We start from the raw sequence: 17,559 nt of genomic DNA, 5'->3' as shown, positions 1-17,559 counted from the left end.
AGAAGAGCGATACACACAAGCAATCAAAAGGAACGACACATAAGGCAGAGCAGAGGGAATAAGTACAGACTGAAAGGGGAGAATGGTTCCTTCTGTTAACATTGATGATGATTTTTTGTTGTTCTAAAAAGCCAAAGACTGCTATGTTTTGAATATTTTCTGTGGACATTTTGGTTTCAAAATGCAATCTGTAATCTCCTTACAAATGTATGTACCAAAGAATAAATGTGAATTTTCGGAAATTTGACAAAGTAATTCACACGTATAGTACCAAGACATCTATGCGTCATACAGGAGTTTGCAAGTTTGGGTAGGCTATGTGATGATAACGTGAATGCCCCGCCTGTTCCTCGGTGTACATGGTGTCATAACGCCTGGTCCTTTGCTATAACCACATCATAAAACCAGTTTTTGCGGTGGCTATAGCAAATGACCAGGCGTCATGACACCATATACACCTCGGGGCGGGTCATTTACCCTTAAATATTGTCACAATATAATTCAGTTCATGATTTTAATGCTATAGAAAAAAAATGAAGAGAAAATTCAATTTCAATTCATATTCTTTACTGAAATAGGCATGCAGCAGTCATTCAAAGCATTAAAAGCAAAACACTGATATAGAACAGAGCAATTTGTTTCATGAAACTAGAATCACCTGAACAGTCTGGCCAAGGACTACTCTGGCCCACCACGAGATTAGAGCCAGCAAACCAGCTCCCATCGGCCCTGCAGGTGTACGCCTGGGCAGGTTCTATTGCGAACTCCTTGTTGTCCCTACAGTAGACTGTATAGTACATGGCCACTGTTGTGTCATCCGTCACTGAGCAGGCTTTGCCACCGTTAACGGGTGGTGGGTAGTCTTCGCTGCATGGAGCTGGGAAGTGAATCATAAGTTCTAGTCTTGCACATCCAAATACAAGATAGATAGCACGTCATCGGTGTAGTTGTTTGCTATAGGAAGAAGTCCGAAAATATGCCTTTAAGCACACAACGAGTATTTCTTTGTACTACAAGTTAGGATTTTGAAGCTCTCATCAAAGTAATTCAATGGTGTAGATGCCGAAGTTGATCTCATATGCTACTAAATCATTTCACGATTCATAAGTTTGCTAAACTCACCAGTCTGACATCTCTCTCCCAGAAATCCAGGTAGGCACACACAAGAGAAGGTGCTATTGCCGTCGATACATGTTCCGCCGCTTTCACAGGCTCCTGGGACGCAGTTGTCCGTTTCTGTTAACGTTATCGAAGGTACACAAGGTAAACATAGTAGATAATTGCTGAAATATGATGCAATAACAGTTTTCTGCAAGAAAACAAGTTACGGCTCTAGCACAGGAAGGCAAGAAATACTAACGTTAGATTTGTTATCTCATTTGCCTATAATCACATGAAAAACGGAAACAGTAAAGAAAGACAAAATTTCTAGAACAGTGTGATCGAGAAATTAACACATAGTCGAACTTGGCTCCCGAACACTAGCCAACCCTTAGCCGACCCAGGTCGGCTGTAGTTCGGGTGCAGTCTGACCAGTTTGAGGTGCTGAACTTGCGCCGAACATGCGCCGAACATCTCCTTACCATCTCCTAACCTAGCCCCGAATGCTGTCTAACCTACTCCCAACCACCCCGACCACCAGCCATATTTACGTCGCTATTTACCAGAAAATAACGTATTGAGTTTTCCCACCTACCATTGTGTTTATGTAGTATACTTTGTCTATATGCAATATTCAGTTCCAATTTATAAAAGTGGGAAACAAAAGATATAGGCTGCCAATTTTAAAGAATATTTACGGTTATACCGGTTTTTAACAACCAACATCTTCCCAAGGTGAAGGGAAACATTTGGTAGAACCGGGCAAGAATGACATAAAGTACCGACAATCATATTAATGGCGTTAATATGCAAATGGTAAGTTGAAGAGCCAGTCTTCCACCTGACCGCAAAATTATGCAGTTATATGACAGTTCCAAAATAGGTAGACGACTGGTTCTTCTTGTTTTCAGGGGTTATACAACGGAGAGTCTAAAACCCCATACATGCAGTGTGTTTTAGCAGTAGTAGTAGTAGTAGTAAAGGCACTCATTGGTCTCGTAGGACCATGAGTAGTACTAAGTTCTACACAATGTACTTATTACAAGGTAAATGTTTGAATAAAAAATTGTATTGAAACATTCGTAACGTTCATAAGGCAAACTGTACACATTCTGCCATGGTAACGGGGTGTCAAAATATTTTTGATTTGGAGCAAAATCACTCCTTATTTGGACTAGAGTGAAATCAACAGCAAGTTCGAAACAAAACACTTAAAGCTTTTACCTGGTCGCCTACCAAAACAACTAAGAATAAAAAACCAAGTTTTTCTCATGAAGTTATTGTTACAAAATAATTATCGAATTAAATCACCTACTTGAACAAGACTTCCCATCAGTGTTTAGAGAGAACCCGTCATCGCATCCACACGAGAACCCGTCAAAGGTGTTCAGACATACTTGTTGACAGTCGTGAAGATTTATGTCGCACTCGTTCACATCTAGAAATGATTAAAAACGAGAGATATACAATGTCGTGGGGTAGACGTAACAGTCAAATTGCGCAGTACTCAAAATAGGAATGCAATTATAGTGCCACCTCAGAAGATCCCGTTGCCAACTGTTCTTCTCCTTGGAACTTTTTGGCCTATGCAAAGACTTTTATGGGTTAGAAGGAACATATAGGGTCCAAGCTTTCCCATTTGGGTGAACATCTGTTCAGTTGAAGAGTTGAATTGGCGTAAGGAGAGATTTGAGCTGTATGGTCCTGTGGATGCAGTCAAATGTTCAGTTTATTGGGATTTTTAGCTGTTTTTATTGCTTGGTATGTTATAAGAAAGAACATTACATTGGAAACGACTTTTTAAAATTGAAATTTAAGTCAACTCTTTTAAGAAGCTTTATTTAAGTTTATTTTCGCTTTATGCTTCCCGTGGGCAGGTGTAACTCTAAGGCCTGCCAAGGCACCGTCAAATAAATATCATGTTTAATCAATGAGGTAGAATACGACAATTTCTTGCAGACGTGCATACAAATGGTTAAAACGTGAAGTGATTGCTCATGATAAAGTTAGATTAATAAATCTTAATTAAAATCAGTAAAATCGACAATGTTATGAGTTATTTGGGACATTGCTAATCGAATTAAAAGTTAAAGCTTCGTTATTTAGTAAAAGCCGTACGTTATTCAGTATAACCTAGCGGAAAACTCTGCACCCACCTTCCTGACAGTTGCCACCGCTCCATCCAGGTTGACAGTCACAGCGGTACTCGTTGATGAGGTTGTGGCACGTTCCGCCATTTTGACAAGGCGAGCTGGAACATTCGTCGATATCTAACATACAAAGTTACACGTTATTTCAGTTTGCTCATCCAAGCAGTAAGTCATAGTACAAGTCTTAGAGCTTGTTGCTTTCAGGACATGAATTTTAAACATCTCCAACTGTGTGTGTGTACCTCTATGTCGGCCGTCACGACTACTTTGAAATGACTTGGTAGTTGATATGTAGGTAGGTGTGGGTAAGATCCCAGACTGATTAGATTAGATGGTAATGCAAATAAATAGGTTTAAAATCTCGTAATGCCCACAAGCAATGATTACGACTTTTAGTTGGTAGGCCAGGAAGAAGTGACAAAATTTTGGTCCTATGCTTTGTTCAAAACTTCAAGGGGCCTTTTAGTTGCAGACTTCAAAGATAGATAAGTTGAATCAATTTCGTTATATTTGGACTTGAAGGTAGCTTCAATAGAGATCAATAGTATAGATATTTTTGCAAATTAGGACTCGATTTTGCGAAGTAGAACTTACATTTTGAAAAACATGTAAACGAAATATGAAAAGAACTTAAATGATGACTTGGCTTAAGCGGAAGCTATACGAAAGTTTGGGCAGAAGATCGACGCAAGTCTCGGACCTAGTTCCGTGCGAAACTTGGTCACGGTACTATGTGTAAACAAAATAAACTGTGAAGACTTTGAAAGTTTGGAGGTTCGTGTTTACAACGTTACACCTTTCAACGTGTCATTAACGGAGAATATTTCATTAATTGTATTTACACATCTTTATCAAATACCTGAGCAGGTTTTTCCATCTGCACTGAGAAGGAACCCGTCCTCACATCCACAAGTGAAGCTGCCAACAATGTTCAGACATGTCTGCTCACAGTCATGCTGGGCTTCGTCACACTCGTTTACATCTGATGAATGACAGGTCAGGAATCATTCAAATACATGCAAAATGAACAGGGTTCTTTTTCTTGCTTAAATTTACTTTATCTACTACTTAATGATATAAAGGTGATATCAATATTAACTATACAAATAACATCGGCTACTTTTCTCCGATCAAGTAAAATCATGGCTCTTATTAAGATCACAATTCAACGCTTAATAGAACTTACTTCCGAATTAACAGAAAGCAAGTAAAACAGAATGGGAACTGTGCATAACATTGCATCAAAACTGACCAACACAAGAGACGCTGTCCGAATATAGCTGATATCCTGCCTGGCACGAGCAGCGATAACTCCCATACTCATTGGTACAGATCTGGTCACATGGTCCTCGTCCTCCGTTAGTCAAGCACTCATCGGCATCTAAACGTTTTTAAATTGAAAAAAAGTCAACTTAAAGATAAAATACACAAAATACGTTATACTTATACTCGTTGTATTCATACTCCTCCTCTGAGCGTGGACGAGTGCGTGGACTATACACTTGACACTTTCCAACTCCATGAGGTCACGGGTGTCCCTTCACGGGAAGGGAGCAGGCCCGACAAGACTTCGTACCCGTCATGAATGCGTTTGGGTCCGTGAGAGTCGAAAAGAAGACCGCGAAACGAAGAAACTTTAGAAAACGACAGAGCTGACTACCGAAGAGTGCTGCCCGCGGACTCGTCCTGAGCGGGAATGAGCGTGGGCGACGCCAGGCCTGGACCATGTGCTCGCCTGGCACCCCGGGGAGGGGCGGAGCTTGTGAGTAAGGCCAATTAACAAAAATGACCCGTGGACATTTTCCCACCATTGTTACAGTAATAAATTAGCCACAGAAACATAAATTGTAACACTTACTTTTACTTTAATTAGAGTTATGGTAGTGATTCACTATAAACCCACGAATCGCCATAAACACAGCAGAGGCGCTCCATCATTACTTTACCCAGGCTATACAACTGGCAGCAATAAAAGAAATTTTCACCCACCTTCCTGACAGTTGCCACCGCTCCATCCAGGTTGACAGTCACAGCGGTACTCGTTGATGAGGTCGTGACAGGTTCCGCCATTTTGACAAGGCGAGCTGACACATTCGTCGATATCTGATAGGCAAAAAAGGCAACATCACTACTTAAAAATTTCTCATCCCAGAAGTACGTCGTAAGATCAGGTATGACATAAAGTAGATTTGCGAGTAGTTAGCCGTGGACCGAAAACAAGGACATTTGCGCTTACACATATTAAGCTTTTTTAAAAGCTTAAAATGTGTAAGCGCAAGTTAAAACTCTTAAACTGCCAGAGTTTCAGCCCAATAAAATGCTCTCAGTACCAGGATTGGCCGCTGACCTCCGAAAAGAACCCCCGAACAAGGCCGACGCCCGTACAGGGTGTATGTGTGTATATATCAGGGCTTGGCAGTTTAAGGCCCTGCATACTTGTGCTGTTATCATTTCTTATTATTTCTTATTTGATTATTTTCTTGTGCAAATAAACAACACTTACTAATGCAATCTTTTGATCCAGACAATTGATATCCGGCCCGACAGGTACAGTCGTAGCTCCCACCAGTGTTCACACAGTTGTGGTCACATCCTCCGTTATTACTGGAACATTCGTTTATATCTAAGAGGGAAAAAAGAGTGGTATTCTTGAGCTTAATAGATTTAACCGATAACCAAAACATCATATTTTTTTAATAATGTGTCAACAGATTGAGAATTAAGAAGCCGGTTGTAACGGTGAACCATTATCTTTGTACCAAAACGCAAGTTTGATTTGATCATTTTAACTTTGGTGTAAACTGCCAAATATACCCCACTGTTTGTAGAATGTAACATGGAATATCTTGATATTAAGAAATAACTTGAAATGATTCGATTCCCGATATCTACGAACCGTAGCATCTTGATCCAGATTCCTGGTACCCATCCCGACAGGTACAGTCGTAGCTCCCGTCAGTGTTCTCACAGTTGTGGTCACATCCTCCGTTGTTACTCGAGCACTCGTTTACATCTGTAAAGGGTAAGGGTCACAGTCAACTTTTCAACTATCGCAGATCAAACGCTGTAACCATCGCTTTACCTGCTATTATTTAAGCTTATTCACAGAGTGACCAGGCAGTATTATCAGGCTCCATGCCCGAACGCGCAGTCCTTGTGTACGCCGTAGTATCAGGAAATAGTCGGGAAACGCTAATAGCGGCGTGAACGCGTCGTCATTGTGTACGTCATGTCATCACGAAAGGGGCACGCGGCCGTGTTGAGGTTCTTGTATAATCCGTCTTCAACTAATCTCCAAGCAGATCCTACGGTAGCATAAGATAGTATCAAAAGCTGGCAGAGGAGTGAAGCCGGCTTAGGAGCGTGTTTCGCTACCGGGGAATGGACACTTGGCTGACTACACTCCTTGACCAGTTTAGTACTATCTTATGCCATCGTAGGATCTGCTTGGAGATTAGTCTTCAACATCGGCCTCCCTCCGTCTGAAGAAACGATGACACACACTACCTCATGCAACAGGTCCTCTGAATCCCGTGACTGTACAGTCCAATTCTCGGCTGGCAATCCTGTGTTGCCAAACGCGACAAAACGCCCTCTCGGCCGTGACACTGGTTTGATACGCTAGGCAGAGCGTATGGCATGCTTAGCCGCCAAGGCTATATGACAAACTTTGTTGATTCCAAAGTAGTATTTCCACAATAAATGTTTATCATCAATGATAACAGCTTCCAACCCACACTTTGTTTATTTCATTTATCAATGCATTTTTTATTATTATCAATCAATAAATGTAATAGATGTATAATATATATGGGAACTTCCTGTATATTCTAACATCTAGATCTGGCTACGGTTTGACGCAATTTGCAGAGTTGAAGAATTAGTATTTCACGGAGAGTTTCAACCATTTAGAGACAATTCTTAGTGTCGTATATTATCACTTACCTCTACAGTATCTTGAACCATACAGCTGGTACCCAGTCCTACAGGTACAGCGGTAGCTCCCGACAGTGTTTTCACAGCTATGTTCGCAGCCTCCGTTGTTACTGGAACATTCGTTGATCTCTGAGTCAAAACAGTGACATGCTAAAGATAACTTTCTCAAAACATTTAAATATACCACCAGTAATTCTATATGATGACCAGACCATATCGGTATAAATCTGGTGTGAAAGTGAACTATGGACTTCAATATTCTAATACTGATTTTCGCACAATTCACGGAGACCTCCCTCAGACAGTGTATTAGTTACAAAGTACAAGTTACTCTTCAAGTTTTTTTTCAAATCTAGAGACAGTAGATAAAGAAATCGAAGTAAACTTAATCGTCACTATAGCTGCAAACAATAAAGTTAGATTGATAGATATCAAGGTAATACTCATAAGTGTATGCCTAGATACTTCATCGAATGATAATAGTGTGTTAACAACAGTTCCTAGATGAGATTAAGATTACTGTAATAACTTTTCAACCTTATTTCTGGACGAAATGTAAAGTTTTACATTATTCTCTCGCTTTGTGATTATAGTAAATAACTAGAACAAGTACACATCGCAGAGTTTACTCCTAAGAATTTATACTGAGTATCCCAAGGACAAAGATAAACATTATATCAAAGTATGTCTACTGTGTGAATGAAGTCAACTATCTAGTTAATCAATACATCAAACCTTTTTGACAGATAGAGTAGAATCTGTACGAGCAAACCGAGTCATCCCACTTATCATAGTGGTAGGACCCCCACAGGATGCCACAGTCAGCGCCGTTATAGTTACTCGGTTGTCCCGGAGCCCAGTTCTGGTAGCTCAGAGATGATCCGTCTAACCAGCGCCATCGGCCCTCCACCTAACATTAAGAAAAATAGCAGACAATTACTAATAGCAAGACAGTCTCAATTTTCCTAGCCTTGGTATTGGCAGGGAGTTAAGTAATTCGATATCACCAATTATTATGTATGGTTTTCAAGCAGGCAGTGAAAGAACCTTTCGGACTTCAGGATGTAAGATAAAAGCCACTAAGGCCTACGTCACATTTCCAAACCGGGGCCCGGGCGGGCAGCTTTCTGGAATGTAAAAGGCACCAAAGTACTCAAGACGCAAAGAGAATAGTCGTGGGCATTATTTGTATATATATATATATATATATATCTTTACGTATACATTTCTATTTTTTTGTTTCCACAAACAGCCCTGCCGGGCCACGAATTGGAAATGTGACGATAGCCTTAACACGCCTGCAACAATGCCTTACTTTTCTATCTTGAGCCAATCGCACGACATATAAGTCCAGGCCATAGCCATATTTGTTAATCAGAACATTAATCGCGCCATGCCGTTGATAATGATAGAAGACAAGGAAGCACACCTAAAGTAACTAAAAAAGAGTCATGTCTATATCCTCTATCTGTAACCGTTACCTGTAATTTTTGTTACCGTCAACACAAAACAGAAAATATAGAATAAGATAAAAGTATAAAAATTAATGCTGTTAAAAGAAGCTGCGTTTTATCTACTTCTCATATTGTTGTTGTTTACTTAATTTTATAGGAAAGAAACCATACATGTCCAGAAATGGGTGAAATGTACGAAGTTTGGATCAGCCTACGTCACACGTAATTTCCGACAACTTCTAGCTTCCGACAACTTCCGACAACCGCTGTCGGCAAAGTTCGGGAAACGTCGACAATTATCTGTGACGTAGCTACGCTAAGTTCGTACATGGGGCGGACCTAATGTACGATGTACGATGTTCGCAGTTAATATGTTTTCTACTTTGTGGGTTATGCTAAGTTCGTACATGGGGCGGACCTAATGTACGATGTACGATGTTCGAAGTTAAGATTTTTCTATTTTGTGGGTTATGCTAAGTTCGTACATGGGGCGGACCTAATGTACGATGTACGATGTACGAAGTTAAGATATTTTGACTATGCTGTGGGTTATGCTAACTCTGTACGCAGCATTCTATTCTACTTTCACCTGTCGCACATGGTAAATGTGAAACATGTAGAATAACGATGTTTTGTCTGAAAATAATAAAAATGCAACATGTATTGCATTTATCTTTTGTTGAACATTAATTTTGATAATTTACAAGGTCAGCAGTCCTGCTCTCTCCAGTTTTCTCTGATTTTTTAAGTTCGTACATCGTACATCGTACACCAACCCTGCCCCTATGTACTAAGTTGGATTTTTTAAGTTCGTACATCGTACATCGTACATCAACCCTGCCCCTCTGTACTAAGTTAGATTTTTTAAGTTCGTACATCGTACATCGTACATCAACCCTGCCCCTCTGTACTAAGTTAGATTTTTTAAGTTCGTACATCGTACATCGTACACCAACCCTGCCCCTCTGTACTAAGTTAGATTTTTTAAGTTCGTACATCGTACATCGTACATTAACCCTGCCCCTCTGTACTAAGTTAGATTTTTTAAGTTCGTACATCGTACATCGTACATCGTACACCAACCCTGCCTACCTGTACAAAGTTAGATGACGTCACTTAAAACTTCCGAAGTTAACCGATTACGGTCTATATCTACCTTTAACTTCGTACAAGTTCGTACAAGTTCGTACACACTAACTTCGTACAATTACCCCTTTTCTGGACATACCTCAAAGAAACAGCCACGTAAGTTTTAGAGGAGTAGGAATATACCTGTAAGGAGCGGGACATTTTAATCAAAAGCACCGGACAGAAGAGAGTAACAGGCAGTGAATAGAAGAGGGATGTTTCCATTGTATTTCGAAGACTATAGAGCTAGCGGTATTAATTTCTGGCTTACGTCATCCAAACATTACATATTCCATTCCCTTGATTATAAGTTTATGATAAAGGATTGTTTATTTATATTTTGATCCGAGGAGCTCGAGGTTGTTTGATCCGACCACACACGGACCCGCCACGGTCAGCTGTAGGTAATTAGCTACAGGCAGGCGGGACAGTCTGGGGCTCATTCCCGGACCGCCTTCGACGCGTGCGGACTAAAGACTAAATAAATACATTGTATGTAAAAGTAGACTTAGTGATAACTGCAATCAAAAGTTTATACCAGTCTGTCGCTACATCCAATCCAGTAGTGTGAACGGTGATCTACCAGTGCCATTTCTTTCAGTAGGTTCTGCTGAGAAGATGATTTGATAATTGCAAGGTGGCCTTGAAAATACCGCGCACACCTCGCTTCCGCCTCGTCATAATTATGGACTTCTGTGAGCGCCCAATATCGGTAGCCATTCAGGTCTCTGGTCAAAAAACCATCACCTGAAATGTACCATATATAGAAAGGAATAAATATCTTACGGGGGAATTTGTACTAGCCAAATAATACCGACAGTTAATGTCTTAGATTAATAGCATAATAGCATTAATATTGCAACATATGAAAAATCCAAAAAAGGGTTTTGTGATCATTTTTGCAAACTCTCTGTGAAAAAATCTCAAAGAAAAAAATAACAACTACATGGAGACGTTGATCGTCACAGCGTACCTGCAAATTTCGCGACTGTCCATCTAGAGAAAATCATTTACCACCTAACCAGTCAAACTTTTGGGCCTCAATGTTGTGCTATGCACTTATGGCTTACATGAAACCTCTCGGATGAATTCAATCAGGCCAACTAGGGGTGGGTACCGGTACAAAAACATTTTTTTCTTATTAGACCGGTCCGGAAAAACCGGACCTGAAAAAAAAATCGGATGTTGAATAGATTATATGATCAGGCATTCACACGTTTTGGGGCCTACTGGTCGAAGAAAATAACAAGGGCGAAGTAGCGTAGAGTTTATTGTCGTTTCTATCAGGTTTACAGCCAAAAGGCAGTTAGCTGTGCAGGGTTTGAAACGCCAGTGGAAGTCGAATACTACACAAAACATTGTAGCGAAATGGAGCATTGTTTTGAGTTTTGTCCATTCACATGTTATCACATACTGAATCAGGTCCAGGTTCAGGTCGGACCTGGACCTGATCCTCTGGATCTGAACCGGACCTGGACCTGAATTTTCTGTACCGGTACCCACCCCTAAGGCCAACTTTTAACTAAAAAAAATGAGCGACCATTGAGAGATGTTCTATCATTTTTTTTTGCGGGGATGCCAACATTGTACTCTTCCATTTTTATTTGACCATGAGCCATATTTGACATTTGGCCTATATAGGTTAGGTCTAACTGTGAGTACGGCATTAGAACCTACCTTGTCCGGCCTGGAAAAGCATTAGCGCCAGCCAGATGACCTGCGCAGCTGCCATGCCTTTCTTGGTTGATTCTTGTGTGGTATCAGCCAAGATGATCGTCAGTAACACTAGAATTTTGGAAAATATCATATTAAGAACAACTCTTTAGTCTATCATATTCTTAGAGATGTGCATTCATTAACTTGGTGTCTACACTTACACACACACACACACACACACACACACACACACACACACACACACACACACACACGCACACACGCACACACGCACACACGCACACACGCACACACGCACACACGCACACACGCACACACGCACACATTCGTATCCTTGTTACTAAGTTATGAATTTTTTATTTGTGGAAATATCAGCATCAATCGACCTTTTTTGTGTCCATCCTGTGTAAATAAATATTTGACCTGGCCCCGTAAGTACTACACTAGATTTACTAAAGTATTAAAAACTAGAGTTCGGCGACCTCATACCTCCATGAAAATTTAGAGCTTTCGTAAATTTCAGGCAATTGACCAACACATCAACATAATTCATGCATGGTGTTGTTCATCATTGACTAACGTACACATGTCACAATTATAAAATTCCCATTATTGATCATAAAGCGGTTTTGAATTTTTACATAAATAATGCAAATAAGTTCCTCATTACCATATTTGGTATCTGCTTATATTCCACCTATCATAATTAACATGTGTTACGTGTATTGAGGTCCAGTTATTGAAAACAATGGAACTATACAATTTCCTCATTAATTATGCAAGTTAAGTCCTCATTTGCATAGCATGCATATCATTGTGAACATCGTTGCCTAAGCTACCTGCATGCCTAAAATGCAGGCAATCCGTCGTTCCTTTCTGCAGTTATCCGCTTTGGAGTGTCTTGACAAAAACGCCCCTGCAGTTCCACAATTAAATGTCAGGGGACTGAAACTTGCCCCACATTTTTATGTCGCTAAAATCTATCTACTACTTAAATGCCACGACCATATCATGTCAGTGACAAGAGATACATTGAAAAAACTGCTATGATAGAATATTCTCATTAATTATGCAAATGTATTCCTGATTTGCATAATTAGTATTTTATCTTGTACAACATTGTCTAAGGTACCTACATACCAAAAATCATGAAAATCCGTTGTTCCCTTCTTGAGTTATCCTCGTCAGAAGTTTTTGACAAAAATGCCCCTGCTATCTCCAAACTAGACGCTAGGGGGCCCAAACTTATGTCATTTCTTCCTGAGCACAAGAGCTATCTAACACTTAAAAATCGTGACCATAGCATGTTCAGAACACCGGGATAGCAAAACCGGAAGTTGCGCTGCAGCACCAAGGGGAGTTGCTAGGGGGCCCAAAATCTAATAATTTTCAGCTTTCGTCACACACTACCAACACACCAAGTATGAAACCAATCCACCCAGCCGTTCTTGAGTTATCTTGTTTACACACACACAAACACACAGACACACAAACGCGGGGTAAAATATAACCTCCATGACATTTCATGGAGGTAACAATAGTTCTAGTTTACTACTATGCTAACAAAACACCAATGCTCAGATTAGCTACAACATAAAACATTGAAATGACCTGCGAAAAATAACACCTCAGGAAACATTCAAGCTTCAGTATCATGAATCAATGTTAGAACAAGCCTTGTTAACGTTAATATTATTATCGAAAGGCAAGTCGTCGTATCATAGAACAGTTTGATTCACCACTGACTTGTGTTAGAATCAACTCCAAATATAGTATGAATGTACAGGACATAATAATATAAAGTAATGATACATTCACCCAAGCGATGTATTGAGCATAAATACTGAAAAGACTTTATTATGTTTAGACGAGCAATTGCTAATATCCGTTCAAATTCAACGCTTGCAATTGGGAATCAGTTGTTGACAACTAAAGGAACCTCCCTACAAGATTAATGAGGGGATGAAGGAATGAATAAAAAGCTCCGATCACAAACGTTGTTAAATATAGGATTATTTTATCATATGGACATGGAGAGTGTATTTGTTAATCAATAATCAGAAACACTGATGTTCACTTTTGCATTGCATAATGTAAAATTCAATAAATTAGCAGGTTGTGTTTGTTGTTGAAAGTGATATCCACAAACAGGAGTCTCAGACTTTTTTTCCTTGACAGCAGTGCCCTACAAACAGTCATCGTGTTAAACATACTGTATAAATACAGCCAGGCCATAGGATGAATACTAAAACACACTAACAACAGCAAATGTACGATTTAATACATATAAACCATAACTCCGTCGCCATGACAATACATTTTCATTGCCAAACTTTTCTTTTTATCCAGTTGTAGAGATTTGATTGTAGGAAATTTTAAAAATTTGTTTGTTTACATTGCGTACCTGGTAAGGCGCCTGATGGCGTAATGATCCAGGTTTGTACTGAATTGTACAAGCTACAAATTAAGAGTAATTCATTTGATTAATACTGTGTTATGCTACGTCAAAGGCCCAAGCCGAAACTAGGTACTCATTTTTACCTGAGTGAAGGAAGGTCATGTTAAGTGCCGGTGACATGGTTGGATTCGCTACGTTGCTGTATCTGTATCTGTATCTATACAGCCGAAATAACCGCCGTTCGGCGTAACACACCAGCTTCTGTATCTGTATCTATATTGCCGGTATAACCGCCCTTCGGCGTAACACACCAGCTTCTGTATCTGTATCTATATTGCCGGTATAACCGCCCTTCGGTGTAACACACCAGCTTCTGTATCTGTATCTATATTGCCGGTATAACCGCCCTTCGGCGTAACACACCAGCTTCTGTATATGTATCTATATTGCCGGTATAACCGCCCTTCGGCGTAACACACCAGCTTCTGTATCTGTATCTATATAGCCGGTATAACCGCCCTTTGGCGTAACACACCAGCTTCTGTATGGGATCTTTCGTCTTCCACTGTCTTCGAAAAAGGAGTCAAACCCAATAACCCAGGATCTAGAGTTAGCTTTTACTAGTTTTAGACCAGAGTGGACACTTGTGTTATTGTATTTTACACTGTTTGAATCTATGTTACCTGCAATTAGCCCAGGGGCAAGATTTGCAATAAAATTGATTACTATTATAGCCGGTATAACCGCCCTTCGGCGTAACACACCAGCTTCGCAGGCACGCGGCACGGCAGCAGCCGGTTCTATCTGCAAGCGTTCTTTAAAATTATCCAGAGAAGACTGTACTTGGTGATAACAAATTCCACTCTACGATAGTTCTGGGAAAGTAAGAATTTTTGAACAATTTTTCCAAGCTGAAAAATGAAGGACTAGTGGTGGAAGTCCAAGGCTGTAGAACTGCGACAGTATGCAGATGAACACAGCACAAGAAGTTATTTGCAGTACTGAAGGCTACGAAATCGATACCATATCAGAGCGTTTGATAATTTCGGGGAGGGGGGGGGGGTTGACAACAAGTAATTCTTTATGTAAAATAATACTTTTGGATAATATTTAGAGAGGTACAAATATTATCATGGACATTGGAAAGAAAGTTTACAAGCTTCATTTGAATCGGAGTAAAAAAGCTCCAATTCCCAATCTACTTCAAAATAGAAACTTCACGCCGCGGACAAACATGATAATACCTTTTTAAAGCGTAAATTTACGTTACTATGGCAATTGCGTTTTCAAAGGGTGACAAACGCTTATGATACAATGCCAAAACCTCTGCGATAGCTGCCACAACCATTACTCTATTTACTCTTAATTTTCCGTGGCAATCGTACAGTTTACATGGTATGTTATCGTGTGTCCACCGCGTGATATACATATGACCGGGGATTTAGGTGCAACTAGGCAATTAAATTTCCTTTATTCGTCTGTTGAAGAAGACATCCAGCTAGGGGCACTAAACTAGCCGGAACCTATTATAAGTGGAACGTCCTGGTAACTGCATGTACAATAGACAGCAAAGGATATAATCGATTAAAATGAAGTTAATTCGGTTCCAACCGTATGTTGTTTTGTACGCACCATACGTTATACTTAAAAATAGAATTACTTAAGATAGATATGGAGAGACGGCCTGTGTTTATCTATTAGCCTAAAAAGCTGTGATAAAACCATGCCCTCATAAAGACCGGAAAGGCTCCAAAGCAAGCTGGATAGGTATGATTGCTATAGACGATAAAGCATGGCAACACAAATAGACCTGACACAGACGTATGTATCCAAGTAAAAGTTTTGAAACACGAGAAACAAAGATATTTGACACACATGTTTCTCTTACCATCAGCTTTTGAAAATTATCCCGCTGTAGTGTAGCTTAACTTTCTGAAGATGTTTGCTATGAAATACCAGAAAAGGGCATCTTTCTTTTCAATTCAGCATCACGTGCCATAAAACAAGCATCGTTTTAAACTATGAAAGAAAAGGAAATTCCTGAGACCTGAATCTCAATCTTTTCATGAAATCTACCTGTTTCGCCATACCCTCTATGTATATGGAGTAAATATAAAATATAGTATAGATGGAAAGAAAAAAAAACCGTCAAAGGCTGTAAAATAACAAGCCCATGTAAACAACTCCCTTAGCTTTTGAAATGTCATGTAGTACAAACCAAGAAAGAAGTATTTTACTTACCTCCTCGCAGACTTTGCTAGTGACACTGGTCTGTGGTTCCCATCGAGTGTCTGTCTGGTAAGGAAATGTCACACTTATATATACTTACCTGTTACGTACACCACATTACCAATTGTCAAGTGCTTTGTAGACTTAGAACTTAAACGAACTGATGTCATATATATTGGAGCAGGCAACATAATTGTCTTACACACATAGCATTTGACGAAATATTTCAATGTCTGCGTTTCTAAGAGCGTTAGCCCAATTATAGGTGAAATGACACAACACAAATCATTACCAGTGTGTGCAATGTAAGCTCAAATCTTCAAAACTTTGGCTGTCAGAATGATTGTATTATACATAGCCTGTCCTTACAAATGGAGGATATGCAGCACATATCAATTTATCGTTTGATAAATGTACATAGAGACGTTGGAATCACATATACTAAATCGTACATTTAACCTTTTAGTAAAAATTTGGACTGCTCGGTATTTGGAATGATCTTAAATAAGAGCAAATACCAATATGACAACCCTGCTGTTTTCAACAGTTCAGCAAGTATTTCCAGTTGCTAAATTGATTTCAGTACTAAGACGACGACGTTATTTAGAAGTAGCATCACTTGTTCGGCAGAAGTCAAATCTATGCGATGATATAAGCTATTTCACAGAGTTCATAGCGCATGTGCAGGCGACAAGACTTCTGGGTATTATGTCAAAGTTGAAGGCCCTATGAATATAAAAATTCTGCCATTTGGCAGACGCCATTTTGTTCTAGACATTGTCACGCACATCTCAACAATGGTCGAGACGAGAGCTCTGATGGGCATTCATATTTAGACTCCGTTGCAGTCTTCGAACGGGGGCTGTTTTTTATTGTGTGTGGGGTGGGATGGGGGACGTTGGTTCGCGATTTTTAACGTTGTCTGGGATCTCTTGTGCCGGGAAAGGGAGTTTGCCGAGGAAGGGAGTTTGCCGTGATAGGACAGGGCAATATCGCTATCACGGCAAACTCCCTTTCACAGCATACTCCCTTCTTGGGCAAACTCCCTTTCCTGGCACAAGGGAACACGACCAACGTTGAAAATCGCAAACCAACGCACCCCCCCATAAAAACCAGCGCCGTTTGAAGACTGCAACGGAGTCTAATTCATATTAGGCATAGAGTTCTGTTTGGACCAAGTATCAAGGGAGTCAAGGTCGGTCTGGAGGTTTGAAGGAGTTGTCACAGTTTCTAACTTCTCCCAGGTTTAAATCATCCACGTACTTCCAGTGTGGGTTAGGCGTCCTTGATCATAGCTAGGAACACCAGTGGGCCAACTAAGGTTCCCTGGGCCACTCCGGACGTTAGGGTTTCCCAGTCGGACATGGAATCTTGATACCGGACACGCTGTCTGCGGTTAGACATAAAGCTGCATAGCCATGGAATCAGTGATCCTCTTGCACCCATGGATACAAGTTTGATAATGGCAGTGGTGTGACACACGCCT

At 40.2% G+C, this 17,559-nt stretch overlaps 1 protein-coding gene and 1 long non-coding RNA gene across 2 annotated transcripts in view; both read right to left on the bottom strand.

Annotated features, from left to right (window-relative positions):
* Positions 1-9,931, bottom strand: part of LOC118424195 (neurogenic locus notch homolog protein 1-like) — a 20,541-nt gene extending 10,610 nt beyond the window's left edge. Inside the window, exons 1-12 of the mRNA XM_035832732.1 lie at positions 9,914-9,931; positions 7,923-8,097; positions 7,197-7,316; positions 6,148-6,264; positions 5,755-5,874; positions 5,241-5,354; positions 4,504-4,632; positions 4,111-4,233; positions 3,258-3,371; positions 2,417-2,539; positions 1,123-1,236; positions 659-877 (exon numbers count right to left, since the gene is read on the bottom strand). Of these exons, the coding sequence (XP_035688625.1) occupies positions 659-877; positions 1,123-1,236; positions 2,417-2,539; positions 3,258-3,371; positions 4,111-4,233; positions 4,504-4,632; positions 5,241-5,354; positions 5,755-5,874; positions 6,148-6,264; positions 7,197-7,316; positions 7,923-8,097; positions 9,914-9,931 (1,486 nt within the window). The remainder of the gene's footprint in view (positions 1-658; positions 878-1,122; positions 1,237-2,416; positions 2,540-3,257; positions 3,372-4,110; positions 4,234-4,503; positions 4,633-5,240; positions 5,355-5,754; positions 5,875-6,147; positions 6,265-7,196; positions 7,317-7,922; positions 8,098-9,913) is intronic.
* Positions 9,932-10,321: 390 nt separating this feature from the next.
* LOC118423918 lies at positions 10,322-16,132 on the bottom strand. Its single transcript, XR_004832138.1, has 3 exons — positions 16,086-16,132; positions 11,447-11,554; positions 10,322-10,516 (listed from the first exon to the last, which is right to left on the bottom strand). It is a non-coding gene; the product is annotated as an uncharacterized LOC118423918 (long non-coding RNA).
* Positions 16,133-17,559: the final 1,427 nt, after the last annotated feature.

This window comes from Branchiostoma floridae, chromosome 10 (genome assembly GCF_000003815.2).
Source record: "Branchiostoma floridae strain S238N-H82 chromosome 10, Bfl_VNyyK, whole genome shotgun sequence".
Taxonomy (NCBI): Eukaryota; Metazoa; Chordata; class Leptocardii; order Amphioxiformes; family Branchiostomatidae; genus Branchiostoma; species Branchiostoma floridae.
This window is presented reverse-complemented; position numbering and strand designations above follow the sequence as displayed.